Below are 19,462 nucleotides of genomic sequence, written 5' to 3'. Positions count from 1 at the left end.
GGGGCGGGCCGGCCTGGAGCGTCGGCCGTTGGCGAGCGCTCCATTCTAGCCCCCTCCCTTCTGTCGCCTCACTCCGGAGCAGGAGTCTCCACCCCCCCGGCGGGTTCTGATTAGCCACTTCCGACGCGTCTCGGGGCCGCTATTGGTTCGCCGGGTCCCTGAGCCCGTTTCCGCCCTCTTGAAGCGACTACGGCGGCTCCGAGGAGGGGGAGGGGCAAGGAGGGACGGCCGGTCCCGTCAGTCAGGCAGCGGGAGCCGCCGGGAGCGGATGGCGGCGGCGGTAGCGGCCCCACTCGCCGCCGGGGGTGAGGAGGCGGCAGCCACGACCTCCGTTCCAGGGTCTCCGGGTCTGCCCGGGAGCCGCAGTGCAGAGCGGGCCCTAGAGGAGGCCGTGGCCACCGGGACCCTGAACCTATCTAACCGGCGCTTGAAGCACTTCCCCCGGGGCGCGGCCCGCAGCTACGACCTGTCAGACATCACCCAGGCTGGTGAGTGCACCCGGCCCCCCTACCCCGGCCGGGACCCTCATTTGCATAGCCCCGCCCCTGGCTTGTTTCTCACCGGGCTCCGGAGTCTGGCCCGCCCCTTCACCTGACCGTCGGGGTTCTCGACCCCGCCGATTTGCATAACCCTGCTGCCTCCCCCTCCCCACTTTGAGAACTACCAGACAATGAAAGCGTTTCTCGTTTGCACGGAACGCCCAGCGCCCCGGCCGAGCGTTGGGAGAATTCCCCGGTCTTCTGCTTCTCTTTATTTGCATAGCTGCGCACCTGTAGAACGGTCCCGCCCCTCACCCGGCTGACTCATTTTCATGATCTCCTCAACCTCAGTTCTGATCGTCCCTTAAAGCGGCCCCCACGAGCCCCCTCTGAGGACTCCTTTATCTTCCTCCACTTCGTCTCCCAACTCTCCCCCGCCCCCCCGTTCCACCGAGATGCGAGCAGCCTTAGGCCCTTCTCTTCCCTAGGATTTGCCCCTAACAACCTGGTGTTGTTGTTTACCGTGCCTGTTGTCCCGCCCCCTAAGGTCGCAGGCCCTCTCGACTCTTCACCCCGCTAGCCTATGGGAAAGAAGCAAATATTCCATGTCCCCTAACTCTTTTCTCCTCGAGCTCTTCCATCTATTATTCCTGACCCCCTTATCCGAGACTCCCCCTCCTTCTCGCGTGTGTGAGGTCACTGTGGAGCCTGTGACCTCATAGAGACCCTAGAATTCCCGTTTCAGCTTCTACTTTCCCCTAGAGGGAGGGACATGAGGCAGTTGCTGAAAGGAAGGAAATCTTATCTCCTGGCTAGGAGTGCTGCGAGACTAGAGACTGTCCCACTGTCCTTCTACTCCCCCACTCACAGATCCCTCTAATCGTGCTCCTTCCTTCCTGGTGTCTCTTTCTCTCTCTCTCTCTCTTTTTTTTTTTTTTTTTTTTTTTTAGATTTTGCTTATTTATTTGATAGAGATCACAAGCAGGCAGAGAGACAGACAGAGAGAGGGGGAAGCAGGCTCCCTGCTGAGCAGAGAGCCACATGAGGGGCTCGATCCCACGACCTGGGATCATGACTTAAGCTGAAGGCAGGGGCTTTAACCCACTGAGCCACGCAGGCACCCCCTTCCTGGTGTCTCTTGAGGGCAGGGTGTGGGGGACTCTACCATGACAGGTGAGTCAGGCCACAGCTGCTCAGGAGGCAACAACCTATGACCTTGGGCTGGCAGCTGGGGGGTGGAGATTGGGAGCGGGGAGGAGGCCTGCATTCCCCAAGCCCCACCCCAGCCTAGCCCAGGGTGGGACTTGGGGCTGGGTGAGTGTCTTCCCTCCCGAGGACACAGCTCGGAGACTGGTTGCGTTTCTTCTCCAGCAGGTGCCTTCTCACCTGCAAACATGCACGAGGGCACCGGCCCTGTTTTCTCCACTGCTCTGGGGAGGACCGGTTTAAACCTCTCCACTTTACTTGGGTTGCTGGGTAAACTCGCTTCCCCGCCATGCAGAGTGAGTTCAGGGACCGAGTGAGCCCCAGGAGCCATTCCTCTCCCTCTCCGTCTCCCCCAGCCGCCTAACCCCCCCAAGCTTCAGATTGACCTCAGCAGCTGTGTGACACTCGCCGTCTGTTCCCTTTCCCCTCCCCCTTGCTTGTTTTTTGACAAAGACCAAATGTTATTCTTGACTTCCTTAGGGCTCTGCCTCTGTGAGTGGACTCCTGGGGAAAACTACCAAGAACTCCCTGGCCCCTCCCAGCGCCTGCCCCCTCCCACGCTCCTCCACCAGCATTCCGGCTCGGGGGTGCAGGCCCTTCTGAGTGAGCTTGTGTGTTGGAGCGGGAAAATCCTCGCTTCCCGAGGGCCTCTCCCCGCCCCGCTCTCCATGCAGAAATCCTGAGTCCTTTCTGGACCCAGGTTGTAGGCCAGGTGGACTCTGTCTTATCCAGAACGTTCTCCTCTGATCCCTCTCCCCAAGCAGATTGCTGATAGTTTGGGGTGGAAAAGGGAAGTGACAGTCAGGGTTGCGTGTACCCTGTCCTCTACACCTCGCCCTACCGCCCAGACCAAACACTTCCAACACTCCGCTAAAGTATTATGAGCCCTCTCCTGCTTTCCCCGCTCTTTCTGAAGCATGGTTTTCCCTGCATATCTCCTATAGCACAGGTCTCTGATATCCTCTGGACTCTGTTCCTTGGGGCCCCCGAAAGCAGGATGAATCCTGAGATGGCGGGGAGGGGCGGCTCCCGCAAAGGAGAAGTGCAGCTCACAGTCTTATAGACCACATCCTGTGCCTCCTGTGCCCTGCCGCCTCCAGCCTGGGCTCCCTTCCGCTCCGAGCTTTTGCCCCATCTTGTCCTCCCCCAGCTTCATCCCCAGCACGCACAAGTGCGCACGCACACCTGTGTAGGTGCAGGGAGAGCAGGCAGGTGGAGGGCCAACAGAGGACGACTGCATCTGGCCACCTCCGCCTCAGGGCAACCTGCTCTTCTCCCTTGAAGGGTCTTCTCTCCTTGCACACCAGGGCTGTGAGCAGAGAGGGAGAAAAAAGGAGGCCTGGTGTCTCGGGCTGTCATCCGCCCTGGTAAACATAGGGCCCACCAGACACCGACACAGAACCTGATAGATTGTTTCTACTCCATTTCCTGTCACAAGACTCATTTCCTTGGGGGATAGACCCCAGCTTCCCTCCCATCAGCTTTGGCTCACGCCTTCCTGGGGAGGGCTGCCTAAGAAGCTCACTGAAGTTCTATCGCCAGGGACATCCCCCTGCAGGCCCTGGGCCCCTCCCTGTGCAGGGGAGGAGAGGAAACAGAAACCCAGGCTTGCAGAGCTCTGAGCGGTTAGTGTCCCCAGACTGGCAGAAAGCCCATGCCTGAAACTCCTTTCATTGGAGTAGCAAGCGACCCCTTGAAATAAGCGGTGGTCATAGACTTCACCCTCCCTACCTGCCTCCCCGCTCCTCACCCACACCAAGACACAGGCAAAAGTGCTGAGCGCCTGAAGCCTGGGTCGGTAAGATAGGAAGTAGAGCGGACCCAGTGGGACTGGGAGAGGGTGGGAAAGAGGCCGGTCCTGAAGAGGCTGGGGTGGGAGGGACCTGAGGACTCCAGCCTCTGCCTCCAGCCTGGTCAGCTTGCCTTCCCCTCCTGGTCCTCGGGTGTCTGTTCCTTCACAAACCTTTGGAGCTAGCTTGCTGATCCGAGGGGCCGATGAACAGCCGTTGTCCAGTGTGCCAGGAGCCTTACGTATTCTCTAGAGCCAGACTCTAATGACCCTTGGCTTCTCCCCTGGGTTGAAAAGAGGTTGAGGCTGGGGACGAGGCCCCCGTGGAGGGGCGAAGAGGGATTAGCTTTCTCAGTGGTCTCCCCAGGCAGCTGCCCATACTCACTTTGAGCCGCCTGGCCCATTACCTTGCTGTTTCCTTTGGAGCAACAGCAGGAACTGCAAGAGTTCTAGAAGCCAGTCACCCTTTCCAGGATAGCCCTTCATTTGTGTATCTGAAGGTGGTTTGTCCTGAGTGTGGGCTTCTCCAGCCCAGTGACCCTGCGGCCTTTGCTGTTCTGCTAATGCTCGGAATGTGCTCGGTTTTGCAGAAAGCTTTGTTCTCTCCAGGGAGCCCAGGTTTACAGGCCTGATTCTTTAGGTCCAACGGGGAGGCGGACTGCTGGGCAGCTGGCTCTGGGAAAGTCGAGGGCCCTTCTGTCCAGGGGCTGGGCCTGTCCCCAGCTCTCCCCTGATGTCTTGCTTCTCCTAGACCTGTCCCGGAACCGGTTCCCCGAGGTGCCGGAGGCAGCATGCCAGCTGGTGTCCCTGGAGGGCCTGAGCCTCTACCACAATTGCCTGAGATGCCTGAATCCAGCCTTGGGGAATCTCACAGCCCTTACCTACCTCAACCTCAGGTAGGGAGGCATGGCCGGCAGAGGGTGGGAGCCCCAAGTCCCTCCCAGCGCACCGTACCCTGAGTGCCCCTCCCAGTGCCGTGGAGAGAGGGCAGCACGGGGCTGCCGGGCCTGGGGAGTGAGCCCCATGCCTTTCTCCCTTCCACAGCCGAAACCAGCTGTCGTCGCTGCCACCCTACATCTGCCAGCTGCCCCTGAGGGTGCTCATCATCAGCAACAACAAACTAGGGGCTCTGCCTCCTGACATCAGCGCCTTGGGAAGCCTGCGGCAGCTTGTGAGGGCAGGGCAAGAAGGGGGCTGTCGAGCCAGGCCCCAGGGTCTTTTTGAGAGTTTGGGGAGGGGGGCACCGAAGAATGTGGCCAGGGGCTGGAGGCAGTTTCTGATGCCCCTGGTCTCGTGGCTCCTGGCCTACTTCCTTCCTCATTGCAGGATGTGAGCGGCAATGAGTTGCAGGCCCTCCCGGCGGAGCTGTGCAGTCTCCCTTCCCTGCGGGACCTCAGTGTGCGCAGGAACCAGCTCAGCACCCTGCCCGATGGTGAGGAGAATAGAGATCTGGTGGGGGTGTGGAGAGAGTGTGTATGTCTGCACTGGAGAAGTCCCGAAGACTCTTCACAGAACATCACCGTCCTAGGTGCCCAGGGTTTTGCAGTGTATAAGACAAAGTAAATTATTTGTTCTTTTTTTTTTTATTTTTTAAAGATTTTATTTATTTATTTGACAGAGAGAGATCACAGGTAGGTAGAGAGGCTGGCAGAGAGAGAGAAAGGGAAGCAGGCTCCCTGCTGAGCAGAGAGCCCGATGTGGGACTCGATCCCAGGACTCTGAGATCATGACCTGAGCGGAAGGCAGCGGCTTAACCCACTGAGCCACCCAGGTGCCCCAAATTATTTGTTCTTGACCGGCATCCCTCTGAGGCTGACAAGGCATGGGTTATTAACTTTATCTTCACAAATGAGGAACAAGGCACAGAAAGGAGAGTGGGTAAGTGGGTTGGCACCCTGCAGAATCCCAAGGTTGGAAGGGACCTTCAGGGCCACCCAGGGCCATCACTCGGCCAGTGGAAGCTCTCGGGCACCTGAGTCAGATGATGCCCTATGCCTCCTCCCCCAAAGATTCCGAGTCAGTGGAGCCATGAGCTGGAGCCCAAGCAGCCCCCTACCCCAGTTGAATGAGCTAATTGTGATCCACTCCAACATTTGATAGCCTCTGCTCCAAAGCAGGCGCCCCTTCCCTTATTCTGCTGGCACTGTTGTGTGCATCCTGTGTTTTAGGTGGGGGTCAGGTAGACGGGGATGTCACTCACACCTAGGGCCAACTCTGAAAATGTCCGGGCTTCCCGGGGAGAGACAAGTGGAGGGACGTGCTAGAACAGGCCATGGAAAGAGCTGCGGGAGCTAGAGGGAGGCTTGTGGCCCTGCTCGGGGAGCTTGAGGAAGACTTGCCCCCCGCCCCCCGAGGGGTGGCAGGAGCTGACCTGTGAAGGAAAGTTCTCCTTCCTAATGCATCCCAGGCAGAGGGAACCCAGGTGCAAAGTGTGCGGGTGGGAGGGAGCACTGCCAGGCACGGATGTGGCGAGAGATGCAAGCCAGGGCCAGGTAGGAAGGACGGGAGCCGGAGCCGTGCACAACTTGGTTTTAAAGAACAAGAGAGGGCGCCTGGGTGGCTCAGTGGGTTAAAGCCTCTGTCTTCAGCTCAGGTCATGATCCCAGGGTCCTGAGATCGACCCCGCATCGGGCTCTCTGCTCAGCACGGAGCCCGTTTCCTCCTCTCTCTCTGCCTGCCTCTCTGCCTACTTGTGGTATCTCTCTCTGTCAAATAAATAAATAAAATCTTTAAAAAATAAAAATAAAAAAAATAAAGAACAAAAGAGGCGGTCAGGTGGTCACCCATTTTCTCTGGGCTCCCCCTCCTTCTACTCTGGCCCTCTTTCCTGCTAAGTCGGTAGCACTGTAAACAAGCATTTGATCAGAGATCCGATCACATAATTTGATCTTATGTGACCATAAGAGAGACCCAAGCAAAAATGCCCTGGGGACACAGAGAAAGGAGCAGTAAATTCCTACCTGTCTCTGGAGAGATTTCACGGAAGAGGCAACACTTGAGCTGCACTTTGAAAGATGGTCACAAAACTGCGTGTCCCAGCTGAGCAAACAGCACGTGGAAAGGCCCAGAAGCCTTTCTGGCTTTATTTTCACACATGAGGGGGTTCACAGGGCTGGAGGTTGTCTGATGTGGTGCGAGGGTGGTCCGAGCCAGCTCACGAGCACTCGGACCGCGCTGGGCCTGGGGGTGGTGAGTGCTCCTCTGTGTCTCTAGTCACCCCTCATCCCACTGGGCATGTTTGAGAAGTAGAAAAAGGGCACCCTTTCGTGTGGGTGGGCACAGCCTTGCCTGGGGTGGGAAGGGCTTAGCTCGTAAAGTTCCGGTGGGAATGCAGGCCCCTCCTGCTTGGGTGCCTTTGCGCAGGTCATGGTCCGCTCACCCTCAGCAGCCTCGGCTGCAAGTCATGGTTTTTGACCATGTGCAGTGTCGCAGTTTGGGTCTTGGGGCGGTCAGGCAGGGATGAAGGAATGGCCGGAGTATGGGGTGGGTCGGGGGGGCAGAGGAGAGAGAAGCCCATGAGCTGGGCAGGAGCTCGGGGAGGGGAGGCCGGGGGGTGGGCCCGATTCAAGCAGGAAGGGGAGCACGGAGGTTGTTCTCGGGGCACGCCCTCAGCCAGCCGGCCAGGCCAGAGGACGTGGTGGCCCCAAGGGTGGCGAGTGGGCCAGAGCAGAGGGCAGAGGAAGTGAACACAAGGCCCCACCCTTGGGCAGGCTCCTGACTCTTCCCTCACCCACCCCCAGAGCTGGGGGATCTTCCTCTTGTCCGCCTGGATTTCTCCTGTAACCGCGTCTCCCGCATCCCGGTCTCCTTCTGCCGCCTCAGGCACCTGCAGGTCATTCTGCTGGACAGCAACCCCCTGCAGAGCCCTCCGGCTCAGGTGAGGGGGGCGGGTTGCCCTAGACCATGGGGACGGGGCTGGGCACGGGTAGGAGTTGGGAGATGAGTCCCTTGAGTAGCCAGGCAGGATCCGGGGGAGCCCCCTTCCTTTAACCCCTACCATGTGCCTCCTCATACCTAGATCTGTCTGAAGGGGAAACTTCATATCTTCAAGTACTTGTCGACAGAAGCTGGGCGGCGTGGGGGGTCTGCGCTGGGGGACCTGGCCCCTTCTCGCCCCCCGAGTTTCAGTCCCTGGTAAGTCCCAAGTGGGAAGGAAGCAAGCGCCTGGTTACTTCCTGCTCCTTCCTGGCAGCACAGACTCGTGGGTTTTGGTGGGAGGATGAGAGGGCTTGTTGCCCGGTGCTGGACTGACTGGCTCTCCCTGGCGGCCACCAGCCCTGCTGAGGACTTATTTCCTGGACGTCGGTACGATGGTGGGCTGGACTCAGGCTTCCACAGCGTCGACAGTGGCAGCAAGAGGTGGTCTGGGAATGAGGTAAGGGCCTCCTTTCCACGGGACATTGGGGGTCTTGGCTCTGGGGGAGAAACTCTGAGTCAGGACCCTTTGCTTGGTGCCTGGGAGTATCAGGGTGACTGTTCGTGTCTGGAGTGGTCTTTTTCCCTTGCCCAGGTATCTCGGGGAAGGGCTGGCTCAGCAGCAGACCCCAGGGGCTTGAACCCCACGAACCCCCAGCACTACAGCGCAGCTCGCTCCCGTTTTTGCATTTCTAGTCAACAGATGAATTTTCGGAGTTGTCCTTCCGGATCTCAGAGCTGGCCCGGGAGCCTCGGGGGCCCAGGGAGCGGAGAGAGGATGGCTCTGGTGAGTGGTGGGGTCAGGGTATGGGGTGGGGGGTAAGGTACGAGTGCCTAAAGGCCCCCAGAGGCTTGCTGACATGCCCTGGCCTCTCCAGCTGACGGAGACCCTGAGCAGATTGACTTCATTGACAGCCACGTGCCTGGGGAGGACGAGGAGCGAGGCGCTGCTGAGGTGAGGGTCCCGATCCTGGCCACGTGCAGGTCCTGTGCAGTGTGCAAGGGACCTGTGGGGGGCGGGGAATGGCGCAGGCTTGGGGGAGCACTTCCATCTCCTGCTGCTCCTTCCTTAGGAGCAGCGGCCACCAGAATTAAGCCCTGTGGCGGGGGACACCGAGAAGGCGTCCAGCAGCAGGTACCCCGGAGCCACCTGACCCCGCACCTTTTCGCCTCCCTCCTGTCCCCGGACCCAGCTCTGCCTCACTGGTCCTGCCTCTGCCCCACAGGCGGGAGGAGCCGGCCGGGGAGGAGCGGCGGCGCCCCGACACCTTGCAGCTGTGGCAGGAGCGGGAGCGGCGGCAGCAGCAGCAGCAGCACCAGCAGCACAGTGCGCTGTGGGGGGCCCCCAGGAAGGACAGGTATGGGCAAGGGGGCAGGGTTGGGCGGGGGCCTGGAAATGAGGGGAAATGGGTCCTCAGAAGCTCCTCTGCCCCTTGGGGTTGGCGGGTCCCTTGCCTGCGCTGCTGACCCCACATGTCCTTCATTTTCCAGTTTTCTGAAGCTGGGGATCAGGGCTGCTGGCGGAGGGGCCGCTGCCTCGTCCACTCAGGCCTCCTATGAGTATGTGTCTTCGCAGACCCACCTCCCTGAGCTCTGTCCCTGCACGCCGTGCCCCGGCCATCCCCTCTAACTCGCTTCCTGTCTGTCCTCAGTGGCATGCCGAAGTCCAGTGCCACCCAGCCGGGAGCTTCAGGAGGACAGGGAGCCCCCGCCCCCGCCCCCACCTCCCAGGACCCCCCTCCTGCGGCTGGACCAGGTGGGACAGGGACTGGGGGAAGAGGAGGCGGGACTCTGTAGGTGAGGGGGTGGCTGGGGCCTGGGGGCCTGAGGGAAGAGGGGGACTCTGAAGGGTGTCTTTTCTGACCGGTCTCTGGCTCTGGCCCCCAGCGACAGTGCCTGCTCCCCGGCCACTCGGCTCCATTCAGAGACCAAACAGCTTCCTCTTCCGTTCTTCCTCGCAGAGTGGCTCAGGTGGGTTTCCCCTGTCCCCGGCACTAACCCAGCCCTCAGCCCTGGGCTGCGGACTCCCCTTCTGGCCTGGGAAGTCGCTAGTCTATTGTCCTTTGTGTTGAAAATCCCACAAGCACGGAGGCAGGAGATGGGAGTGCCAGACACTGTGACCCAGCTAAGAAGTCGGCGGCGGGTGACAGAGACAAGCCCACATTCCTCCCCTTTCTCCAGGCCCTTCCTCACCAGACTGTGTTTTGAGACCTCGTCGATCCCCCCAGCTTCTGGATGAAAAGGAGCTAATGGCACAGCTGCGCCAGGTAAGAGAGGTGGGATCTGCGGGGCCGGGCACGGTGGGGAGTTGAGGGGCCGCTCAGCCTCCTCGAGTTCCCTGGCTTCCCACCCTACCCTGTGGGTGCTTCCACTGAGGACGCAAGGGGCAGGCGGGAGTCCCCAGAGAACCTGACCCCTCCCCCATCCTCCTGCCTCCCAGGTCCTTGAGTCAAGGCTGCAGCGGCCCCTGCCCGAGGACCTGGCAGAAGCTCTGGCCAATGGGGTCATCCTGTGTCAGCTGGCCAACCAGCTGCGGCCCCGCTCCGTGCCCTTCATCCACGTGCCCTCACCTGCTGTGGTCAGTTCTGTCCCCGGGCAGGAGGCAGGGGATGGGACAGAGGACGGCCAGGGCCTCTCCCTTACTCTCCTCTCCTTTTCCTTTCTCACGCTCCCCCAGCCAAAACTTAGTGCTCTCAAGTCTCGGAAAAATGTGGAGAGTTTCTTAGAAGCCTGTCGAAAAATGGGGGTGCCTGAGGTATGGGGGGTATATTCTGGGGAGCCCAGGGCAGATCCCTCCTATAAAGGGTGGCGACGTTCCGGGCTCAGCTGAGCACTCCGCATGGGTGGCGGGGCTCCATTCACAGGGGTGTCTGCTCCCCAGAAAGAAGCATGTCTGCAAGTCCCCGTCCTGCATGTGTCCCTGCCCTGCATGTGTCCCTGCCCTGCACTGCGCATGTGGGCGTGGCTCAGCCCCTGGCACGTGAGGGCAGGGGGTGGGAAGGATTGTCTTGCTGCTGCTGCTGCTGACGTCTGCTCTTTGTCCTTGTCCGTCTGTCCCTACTCCCTTCCTAGGCCGACCTGTGCTCGCCCTCGGATCTCCTCCAGGGCACTGCCCAGGGGCTATGGACCACCCTGGAGGCTGTGAAGCGGGTGGGGGGCAGGGCCCCCCCGCCCGTCTGGCCCCCTTCTGGTCTGGGCGGCTTCATCTTCTTCTACGTGGTCCTCATGCTGCTGCTCTTTGTCGTCTACACTCGGCTCCTGGGTTCCTAGGACCTGAAGTCACCCTTTCTCCCCGCCCCCATCACCCTATTTCTATTTATGACTCCTGTGCGACCCCGGTCCCTACCAGTGGTGCCTTCAGCCCCTACCAAAGACACTAGTGAGCCCCCTCCCCTCACAAACACTGACCTCAGAGGCCCCACTCTGGTGTACCCAGACCCTGGGCCCCCAGCCTCTGGCCACCCTCCTGTAGCCCCGCCCCCTCCCCTACCTCTCAGTAGGATGGTGCCTTCATCCCTCCAGCCCCTGCCCTCTGCTCCCTCAGAGGGTTGATCTCAACCTTCCTCCTTTTGCCGTCCCTCCCCCACCCCCCACATTGTTCTGGGGAGCTAAATTATCTATATTTTGTAGAGAGAACTCTATATTTGTAGGGGATACAGGGGCCCAGGCTGGGTCCCTGTCTCTGTGTATAAATTGTACAGACCGTGGCCGCCTCTTGTGTGTGTGTGTTTGCGTCTGCTCCTGCTGTGGCCAGGCCCAGCCCTGGCCATGCCCCAGGGGCTTTGTTTGTCAGCCTGCCTGTTCCAGCATTTCCCTCTGGAAATGACAGGTCTCTGCTCCCCTGAGCCTTGGCCTCCTGTGTCATCGCCCTTCTGTCACCTGCTGGCAGCTTCCTTGTATCTCGTTTGTCCCCAACCCATGTCCAGGATGCCCCTGACCTTGGCCACCTCCACCTGGAAGGGCCATCCTGTCAGCCTTGTTTGCCCAGGCTTCTGTAGGGTTTCTCCCCCACTGCCTTCTGAGAAGGACAGGGAAGCCAGAGAACAACGTGACGGGCACTTAACCCGGGCCCCTCCCCCCAGGAGTCCCTGTGCCAGCCCCACCACATCTTGGAAGAGGAGGGGGCCCCGGGAAGGGGCCTCCCCTACATCGCTGCTGTCATCCACACACTGCTGGAACGGCCATAGGGGTCGAGGTCGGGTCACAGGGCTCCGATCCGGCCGGGAACCCAGGAACAGAGAAGACAGCCGCGTCCGGCTCTGCTCCCTAGCAAGGACTCTGGTGAGGGCGGCCTCAGGCTTGGCCCTGTTACTTGGGTGCCCCTCGGCCCGCCCAAGGGTTTGGAAGCCGGCCGGCCCAGCAAGGCCCAGCGAGGCCCCTGGCCGCCCCTGGGTGTGGCGGAGGGTCTAGGATAGAAGACGGTCCCAGATGTTGTGTCAAGTGCAATAAAGAAGCCGGGCCCTATAGGTTGCCCCTCGGGTATGTGTGTGTGTGTCCGTCTGCGAATGAATGTCGTGCGTCGTGGGAAAGGAGGTGGCCCTGCCGCGGGGCGCTGCCGCTCATCCGTGGCCGAAGGCGCGCGGACCCCGCCAGCCCCGCCGCCAGGGGGCGCCCGCGAGACCCCGGCGGGAGCGCGCGCCACGTGGCCCGGAAGCGCACGCGCTGGGCGCCGGCGTGGTCGCGAGGCCCCGCGAGGTGGGCCGGCGACGTGCGCTCGCGGGGCGGCGAGAGGGCGGGCCGCCGCGGGAGGAGGGAGCCTCGTGGGTCCGGGAGGAGCAAGGTGGGAGGCGTGGGCGGCGTGGACGGCGTGGACGGCGTGGACGGCGTGGACCGTGTAGACAGTGCGGACGCGGGGCCCGGAGTTGCTGCCCGCGCTGCCCTCCCCGTCAGACGCGGCATGTTGCCCCGGCCGCCTCCGCTGTGGGACGCGGGCAAAGAGCAGGCGCCCGAGAAACAAGGCCCCTCGGCGGGCAGTGACCCCGGCGAGGTCTGGAGCTCTGGAGAGGAAGGACTGGGGGAGCCAGGAACCCCCCCACAGGACAGGTGAGGGGCCCCGCCGCAGGGAAATCCGACAGGGGGCCCCACCGTGGGAGGAAACCTCCACCGCCCACACTGAGGACCGGGTGTGCTCAGACTCCCTGCCCCAGACCCCCCGGGCCCTGCCTCCGAGATAAGGGGGAGGCTGTGACGGTTGCACCTCAGTACCTCCCCCTCCCAGCCCGCAGCCCCGGTCCCGAAGGCCTTCCTGGACCCGGAGAGAGCAGCTGCTGCCCCGGGCCCCCCCAGGCCTGGCTGCGGAGCAGTCCCGGGGAACCCCAGGTAGGTACAGGCCTTGCAGTCTTTACCGCCCCAGACACCTTTCCACGGACTCCTGAGCCTCTTTTAATCTCTTCAACCCCACCCCTGCAGTTGCCCTGCCGCCCCAGATGGCCTGGGAGGTGGCCCCCTCGAGGATGACGGTCCTAGCACCGTGGGACCCCAGCTACAAGGCTAAAGCAGGACCCCGGCTGGTGTGGGTGAGTTGGGAGTATCTGTGGCCCAGGCCTTGGGAGGGGGCAGGGGTGCCCCGGGAGGGGGCAGGGGTGCCCCGGGAGGGGGCCGAAGCTGCAGGGATCCATCTTTCCTGCCTCTGGCACAGGGGCCCAGCTGTGCATCAGGCGCCTCCTTCTCAGGCCGGACTTTGTGTCATCCCTCATTCTGGCCACTGTATGAGGCAGCGTCAGGCCGGGACCTCAGGCCCCGGGCCCCAGCAACAGGGCATCAGAACGCAGAGCACGTGCCCAGGGACGCAGGTACTTTGCTTGGTCCCCCAAGCTCTGGAGGTTCCCTGCGTGAGCTCGTCTGGGAACCAGTGTGGCCCTCACTGGTGTGGGAACCCCAGCCTGCTGCCCTCCTGGCTTTTCCTCCCTAGGGCTCCCAGTGATGTGCCGTGAAGATGTCTTTCTGTCAGACCCGCTGCTGCCCTGTGGCCAGCGTGTCCCGCTGTACCTGTCCGAGGCCCCTCAGCAGGTGAGTGTAATTCCTGCCAGAGCCTGGGGCCACTCCCCCCTGCAGGGCTTGGGAGGAGACACTTCTCCATTCGTTCTCCTCAGGTCATGGGCTCTCTGAAGCTGCTGCTCCCACCTCCTGTCATGACTCCCTGGGTCCTTCGCACCCCCTCCCCAGGCTGCTCCACCGCCTGGCTCAGTGGGCCTGAGCTGATCGCCCTCACTGGCCTCCTGCAGATGAGCCAGGGGGCTCCGAGACCTGCCTCCTCGGGGGCTCCCACGCCCCCTGCTGGCTCCCCAGACCCTGTATCTGACCACCCAGGCCCCAGTGGTGGGCCCAGCTGTTCTCGCTGCACTGACCCATCTGTCCCACGAACTCCAGAAGCCCACTGAACACAGCTCTTCTGTGGGCATTGTGCCCCCACCCCCCGCAGGTTCTGTTGACAATAAAACAGTGTTTTGGTTTGCAAATAAGCTCCTTGTAGCAAGTGAGTAGCCGAGTGGGGCATGGAGACAGGGATGGGTTCTCTTCCTCTACGTGGCTTAGGCTGTCCGCCTCTCAAACTCTCGTTACTCATCGGTCACCCCTGCAAGGGGGCAGGGGAATCTGTAGATCTAAGGCCTTTCGAGGCTGACCAAGCAGGACCACTTTAATAGGGTGTAGGGCATAGGGTGTCGGGGTCCACAGTACAGTATACAGAAGACAAGGATACGGAAGCAAGAAGGCTCTCAGGTCCACCAGGCTCCAGAGAAGGGAGGATTGTGCGAACACTTGAGTTGTATTGTGATTGTGTTGTCACTGGAAGAGGGAAATTAGGGAGGAAGGGAGTGGCACAGCACTTTCAGGAAGCAGTAGAGATAAGATACCTGGTGCTTCAGTACCTCCTGCTCTGGGGCCCTGGGGCCGGGACTAGTTCTTTGGCTGCAATGAGATACTAGGCAGGCCCTGCAGGTGCGGGGCGGGGAGGAGCAGGTCCTTGAGGGACCAGTCATTGTGGGCAGGGTTGGGGGCCAGGGCTGACCTGAGAGCAGGTCCTAGGGGGCCTGAGAGCCCCTCTGTTTTGGGAACAGTTCGAGGGGGGTTGAGGGGAGCAGGCAGGAAGGCATTCATAACTTGGCTCTGTTCTCTCTCTTCCTCCCCATCCATCCCTCAGCTAGACAGGGCGGAGCTGCCCACTTCTCACCGGAGCCTCCCTGAGGTTCTGGAACTCGATGCGGGCATAGCTGTGTTGTGGGTTCCTGCTGTCGCCTCGAACCTCCAGTGAAGGGATCAGGTCCAGGTCAGCGTAATTGAGGCGGCCGTTGGGGGGTTCTTGTGTGGCAGTGCCCATTCCTAAGTAGTCAGGGGCCACGTACTTGATGCACACGTACTCCCCTGCTAGCTCTGAGGGCGGCTGCAAGGAGGGATGCGCCCCTGCTGGTCCCCAACATTCCCCCAGGCTGTGACGGGGTCCTTGAAAGGAAGGTCCAGACTCCCCAGCTCCGAGCTCATAGGAGCTGGGCAGGGAGCTGGAGAACAAGGACCCTGGCAGAAAGCGGCTCATGGGAACGTATTCGGTGCCCTGGCAAACTTGGAGCTGGTCGTGGGGAGTTGCGTGGGCAGAGGCCGCAAGGCCAGGGGGTGCCATCACCATGTAGCCACCCGCTTCGCCACCCCCCATGGGCTCATAGTTGCTCCCTGCTCCCATGGCTACGTAGCCCCCTCCCAGCTCCAAGTCCTTGGGGTGCGAGGCTGCCTTTGCCAGCATCTGGAGGGTTTTCCTGTTTTTCTCCCCGAGGCCCCCGCGAGGGCTCCCGCCGCTTGACTGGGCTGTCGAGGCCAGGGTCGGAGAAGATTGGGAGGCAGAAAGTCTGTAAGCGCCGGTCGGGGGATCCCTTGGCAGTGGCTCAGCCCTGCCAGTGGCACCGCCCTCCCCGAGTCGCTTCATGGCGGCCAGTACAGTCTCGTGAATGCTTTGGGCCACCAGGGCGTCGGGCGCCTGTAGCCACAGCTCCCCGGGACCCGTGGGCGCCGAGCGGCCGAGCTCCAGGAAGAAGAAGGAGTCTGCGTGGCCGCAGCGGCGCACACTGAGCAGGGACAGGCGCAGGGCGGGCGGCGGAGGCGAAGCCTGGGTGTCCCCAGAGCCTCTGCCCTTGGGCTTCCGCAGCAGGCTCAGCACCCCCGAACCCAGGCACAGGCGGTAGCGGCCGCTGCCCAGGCCTTGTGTTCGCCCCAGTCCCTTGGGCCGCAGCGTCACGGGCCAGACGTCCTGAAACGGAGCGAGAATCCAGGCGCCGGGGTCCTCGTGGAGGCTGGGACCTGGAGAGAAAGGGGGCCAGTCACAGGGGCTCTTGGGGCGGGGGCGGTTGGAGTCACTGCCCCGAGAACTAAACACGTGTAAACGCTTCATATTTGAACTTGATTTCGGAGACTTACAGGGAGGGACAACCCCGGATAAACTCGCGATCACCCAAGCCCCGGCCCCTCGCCCTCGGCCCCGCCCGCCCCAGGCTCGGGCCTCACCCGCGGCCGCGCGCGCCTCCAGCAGGGCGCTGTACCACGCCTGCTGCTCCGCCTCGCAGGCCGCCGCCACGCCCAGGCTGCGGTCGCGCGTGTAGAGGACGATCAGGTGGCGCTGGCGCGCGTCCACGCGCTTGCTGATGGTGCACGCGCCCGCCAGGCTCACGCTGAGCTTGGGCGGCGCTCGGCCCGCGCGGAACTTCTTCTCGCTCTCGTAGCACTCGAGGCGCGGCGGGTCGGCGCGGAGCACGAAGAAGCGGCGGCGCTGCGACTTCTGCTTCCGCAGGTGGCCGCAGAGCCGTACGTCAGCCGGACAGGCCCCGGGCCGCGGCAGAACCAGCGGCCTGTCCGCCAGGTCGGACTCCGGGGCCGCCGTGGGGCCACCGCCTCCGGGCTTCATCCCCGGCCAAAGGCAATCGGGGCTGAGACTCAGCAGAGGCGGGGTGGAGGTGGCGGTCTCCCGGGAAGGGGGCAGCGTCCTGACAGGCTGCCACCCGTCTTGATGCCCAGCGTCTCGCCCCTGCTCCGAACTCGAAGTTTGGGGCAGGGGGTCTGCGGTGTCCCCTCGCTGCGCGCGGCGTATGCGGCACTGGCTGCCGCGAGGTTCCAGCGGCCTCCTCGGAGGCTCGACCCTGGCCGGCTCCCCACGCCTCCAAACGCCTCCTGCCCGCTCCCTCCCTCCCTCCCTCTGCAGACCGCTCCAGAGTCCCCACCCCCGCGGGGTTAACCCTCGCGCGCCCCCGGCGCTGGACGTCGGGCCGTGGGAGTGAAGTCTGATTGGGGAAGTCTAGGGGACCGGGCCTCCACCCCACCCCAAGCACCCTTGGGCTGGGATTGCGGAGGCGGGGAGTGCGTGGGCGTCTCCTCGGATCTGAGCTGACTGCTAAGGGAGCCGCCAAGTGAGGCCAGTGTGAGTGGAACTGCGTCGGGAAGCGATCCGCAGTCCTGCCGATTTGGGGACGGCCCTGACAGGCGGCGCCACCTTCTGTTCCTGCCACTTCCCACTCTAGGCGTCCAGCACCTGCGTTCCCCCCAACAATGGTCCCATGCTCTTTTTCCCAAGCCAGCCTAGCTCTCAGGGCCACCAAGCACTGGGCTGTGCTGATTTCAGAAGAGCTGGAGTTTCAGGTTCTCTCCGCGTTTAGGGTGACAGGAGGGGTCTTCAGATAAGTGAGCTTTTAGATGGGTCCCTGTGCATAGACCACACCCCCAGAGTTCCAGCCAAGGGGCCACTGAAGGAGAACCTGGGAAGAAACCTCTCACTGCCCTCAGCCCCTTCTCAGCACCGCTGTCCCCAAATGCCACCATGGGCCAGCTGAAGGCTCTGACCAGAGGTGCAGACTCTGTGGTGGAGATACCCTCTGCCTCTTCCGTCCTAAGATTTTGAGATAGGTTTGGGATTCAGACATTTTACACCACCCCTCTTCTGATCCTTCCAAGGACCACAGACTCCTGCGGTGGGGTGGGGTGGGGGGTGATGTCTCTAGTCACTGCCCACTCTGCAAGACACCCCAGGAGCTGATGCTTGGGTGGGAGCCTTAGAGGACCTCCTATATCGCTCTGTGGCAAGTAAGAGCTAAAGCGGGGGCTGCGGAGAGGGTAGAGGAGGGGGAAGTGCGCAGCCGAGGCCCCTGTTGAAGAGGGCATATGGGGAGGAGGGGATAGAACAAGAATACGGAGGCAAGGGAAGCCTGCGCTGTCTCAGGCTAGTCCAGAGGCCATGACAGTCTGAGCTGGGAGGGCAGGCCGTCCCACTGACGCTTCTCCATTTCCCAGGCCTGTGTGGGACTCTTCTGGAACACTGGGGAAGCCATAGTGCAGCGTGCGAGCAAGCTAGGATCCTTGACCATCTTTTCAAGGGTCCCGTTGAGAGTGAGGTGCATAGCACCAACCAGCATGGTGAGGGTGGGCGGCTGGCTGGTAGGCAGGGGGTGCCCGGGGCCTCCACCAGGTGCATCCGGGTCCGCCATAGCTTCCCAAGGGGCAGGGGAGGTGCCGTCAGCTCATGCATGCACTGGGGCCGGTGGCAGTCACCGCCTTTGGTGGGCATCGGCCAGGGAGAAGCAGGTATGCGACAGACCTAGAAGTGGCCACCCAGACAGAAGTATGTTCAAGGCCACTGCCTCCAGTGTGGTCTCACAGACTTACGGTATGCAAAGCAGCAAGCAAAAAAGAGATCTGGAGGCCCCTCCCTTTCCCAGGCTTGGTGCTGCTTGGAGGAACAGGGCATCCACAGGTCCTTCGATGGGCTGTGCTTTGAAGCTACCCACAGGCGCCTTCTTCATCCCTCCTCCTTCCCGCTCCCCATCAGCCAGGCCCCCGTGCAGCACCCCAGTCCTTGTGCAATCATGGCTGCCTCAAGGACCAGCTCCAGGCCACCTTGTGTCACTGAACCCAGAAGTGCTGGGCACAGATGGAGCGGGAGGGAGCAGGGGTCTGAGTACCTGCGTTCTGGGCAGGCAGTGCCAGGTGATTTAGCCATGCTGGGTACCAGGAAAAGCCTAGAGCCGAACAATTGGCCTAATCAGTTGCCCTAGCAACATTGCCCTTGGCCCTACCCAGACAAGATTTATTTTAGCCTGTTGCCCTGGTAACGCCAGCTGCTCCCCAGGGACAGGAAATGGCAGAACCTCAGCTCTGCTGGGTGAGAACATCTCCTCCCAAGCCCTGGGGTCTCTCTCGACCTCCCTCCTTGGGGTGCAGGGTAGCCGTGGGATGGAATCGCCACATTCTTAAATCCCTATGGAGAATCTCATTACAGTGACAAGAACCTAGAGGGAGGAGGCTGGGGAACTCAGGCTGGGCTGTTCCCATCAGCCCCTCCCTCCCCACTCGAGTTCTCCCCACTCTGTGTAGGGGTCGCAGGGAGCGCCCCCATCTCCTTCCTTCAGCCTTCCCCGGCATGGCTCCCAGGCCCCAACGTGGGGGGAATGGCGTTCTTCACAGTGGTCCTTGGGACTGTCTCCTTCGATCTCACCCACGGGGGCAGGCAGGTGACCTCCCGAAGGCTGGGGCCAAGCCACAGGACTCTTAGTCTGCAGAGCACCACAGCATCGGCCGCCTGGTCAGAAGCCCAGGGGGAGCCTGGGCAAGCTCCACAGTGTGCCTGGGGTTCCCCGGTTCGCCAGCAGTGGGGTTCGGACATGTGACCACAGACAGGGCCGTGCAAGGGCGGGCTGGGCGTGAGGTCAGAGGAACATGGCCCAGTCATTCAGACATCTTCTAGCAGGCCAGGGATTTTTCCATTCTTTGCTGCTCGCCTGGATACAGGAGGCCCCAGGGAGGCGGCACAGTGGCTACTCCACGCCAGGACAGCTGCGGTCCTCGTCTTGGCCTGTGCCCAGGGAACTCGGGTTTTCTGTCCTGGAGTTGGAGGCTGACCCAGTGTCATTTCTCTGATTGGTCATTCTGCCCTGGCCAGTGAGCTGGCAGGAGTCCACGTTGGACAGAGTGCCCTGGGGCGCACGGAGGGGGACCGCAGGGAAGGCCTGGGCCCGGGGCACCGAGCAGTAAGGAGATCCTTGGGAAACAAACAGCAGGAGAGTGACTGAAGGGCCCTTTCCGTCTCGCCTCCAAGCCTCAGTGC

At 62.0% G+C, this 19,462-nt stretch overlaps 3 protein-coding genes across 6 annotated transcripts; 2 read left to right on the top strand and 1 right to left on the bottom strand.

Annotated features, from left to right (window-relative positions):
• The first annotated feature begins 75 nt into the window (after positions 1–75).
• On the top strand, positions 76–11,871 carry LRCH4 (leucine rich repeats and calponin homology domain containing 4). 2 transcript variants are annotated; one of them, XM_082712857.1, is made up of 18 exons: positions 76–488; positions 4,226–4,370; positions 4,519–4,645; positions 4,801–4,906; positions 7,215–7,351; positions 7,493–7,608; positions 7,750–7,849; positions 8,086–8,176; positions 8,268–8,344; positions 8,463–8,524; positions 8,616–8,747; positions 8,881–8,949; positions 9,042–9,145; positions 9,277–9,360; positions 9,571–9,656; positions 9,830–9,967; positions 10,067–10,144; positions 11,472–11,871. In XM_082712857.1, the coding sequence occupies exons 1-18, from the start codon at positions 269–271 to the stop codon at positions 11,574–11,576; spliced, it is 1,977 nt and encodes a 658-aa protein (XP_082568983.1). In that variant the 5' UTR covers positions 76–268; the 3' UTR covers positions 11,577–11,871. The 2 variants fall into 2 exon arrangements, with proteins under 2 accessions (XP_082568983.1, XP_082568982.1); XM_082712856.1 differs by having other exon boundaries at positions 150–488; positions 10,462–11,871.
• Positions 11,482–13,847, top strand: SAP25 (Sin3A associated protein 25). 2 transcript variants are annotated; one of them, XM_082712921.1, is made up of 7 exons: positions 11,482–11,670; positions 12,280–12,432; positions 12,608–12,708; positions 12,799–12,905; positions 13,028–13,181; positions 13,301–13,398; positions 13,482–13,847. In XM_082712921.1, exons 2-7 carry the CDS (start codon positions 12,287–12,289, stop codon positions 13,767–13,769), a joined length of 894 nt encoding a protein of 297 aa, XP_082569047.1. In that variant the 5' UTR covers positions 11,482–11,670; positions 12,280–12,286; the 3' UTR covers positions 13,770–13,847. The 2 variants fall into 2 exon arrangements, with proteins under 2 accessions (XP_082569047.1, XP_082569046.1); XM_082712920.1 differs by lacking the exon at positions 11,482–11,670 and having other exon boundaries at positions 11,871–12,432.
• Positions 13,848–13,999: 152 nt separating this feature from the next.
• LOC309854120 (uncharacterized protein) lies at positions 14,000–17,351 on the bottom strand. 2 transcript variants are annotated; one of them, XM_082712891.1, is made up of 3 exons: positions 15,880–17,351; positions 14,561–15,675; positions 14,000–14,175 (listed from the first exon to the last, which is right to left on the bottom strand). In XM_082712891.1, exons 1-3 carry the CDS (start codon positions 16,274–16,276, stop codon positions 14,173–14,175), a joined length of 1,515 nt encoding a protein of 504 aa, XP_082569017.1. In that variant the 5' UTR covers positions 16,277–17,351; the 3' UTR covers positions 14,000–14,172. The 2 variants fall into 2 exon arrangements, with proteins under 2 accessions (XP_082569017.1, XP_082569016.1); XM_082712890.1 differs by having other exon boundaries at positions 14,000–15,675; positions 15,880–17,350.
• Positions 17,352–19,462: the final 2,111 nt, after the last annotated feature.

Source organism: Mustela nivalis, assembly GCF_964662115.1.
Source record: "Mustela nivalis genome assembly, chromosome: 19".
In the NCBI taxonomy this organism is placed as follows: domain Eukaryota; kingdom Metazoa; phylum Chordata; class Mammalia; order Carnivora; family Mustelidae; genus Mustela; species Mustela nivalis.
The sequence above is the reverse complement of the archived record's forward strand: the minus strand, read 5'-3'. Positions and strand labels throughout refer to the sequence as shown.

Bases quoted from the DNA above. Each gene is read 5' to 3' on its own strand.
- LRCH4 (XM_082712856.1), top strand. From the start codon at position 269: ATGGCGGCGGCGGTAGCGGCCCCACTCGCCGCCGGGGGTGAGGAGGCG. The intron at 7,609-7,749 runs GTAAGTCCCAAG...GGCGGCCACCAG, and splicing joins CCCCCGAGTTTCAGTCCCTG to CCCTGCTGAGGACTTATTTC. The intron at 8,950-9,041 runs GTATGTGTCTTC...GTCTGTCCTCAG, and splicing joins TCCACTCAGGCCTCCTATGA to TGGCATGCCGAAGTCCAGTG.
- SAP25 (XM_082712921.1), top strand. From the start codon at position 12,287: ATGTTGCCCCGGCCGCCTCCGCTGTGGGACGCGGGCAAAGAGCAGGCG. The intron at 12,906-13,027 runs GTGAGTTGGGAG...CCTCTGGCACAG, and splicing joins CAGGACCCCGGCTGGTGTGG to GGGCCCAGCTGTGCATCAGG. The intron at 13,182-13,300 runs GTACTTTGCTTG...TTTCCTCCCTAG, and splicing joins GCACGTGCCCAGGGACGCAG to GGCTCCCAGTGATGTGCCGT.
- LOC309854120 (XM_082712890.1), bottom strand. From the start codon at position 16,276: ATGAAGCCCGGAGGCGGTGGCCCCACGGCGGCCCCGGAGTCCGACCTG. The intron at 15,676-15,879 runs GTGAGGCCCGAG...CTTTCTCTCCAG, and splicing joins GGAGGCGCGCGCGGCCGCGG to GTCCCAGCCTCCACGAGGAC.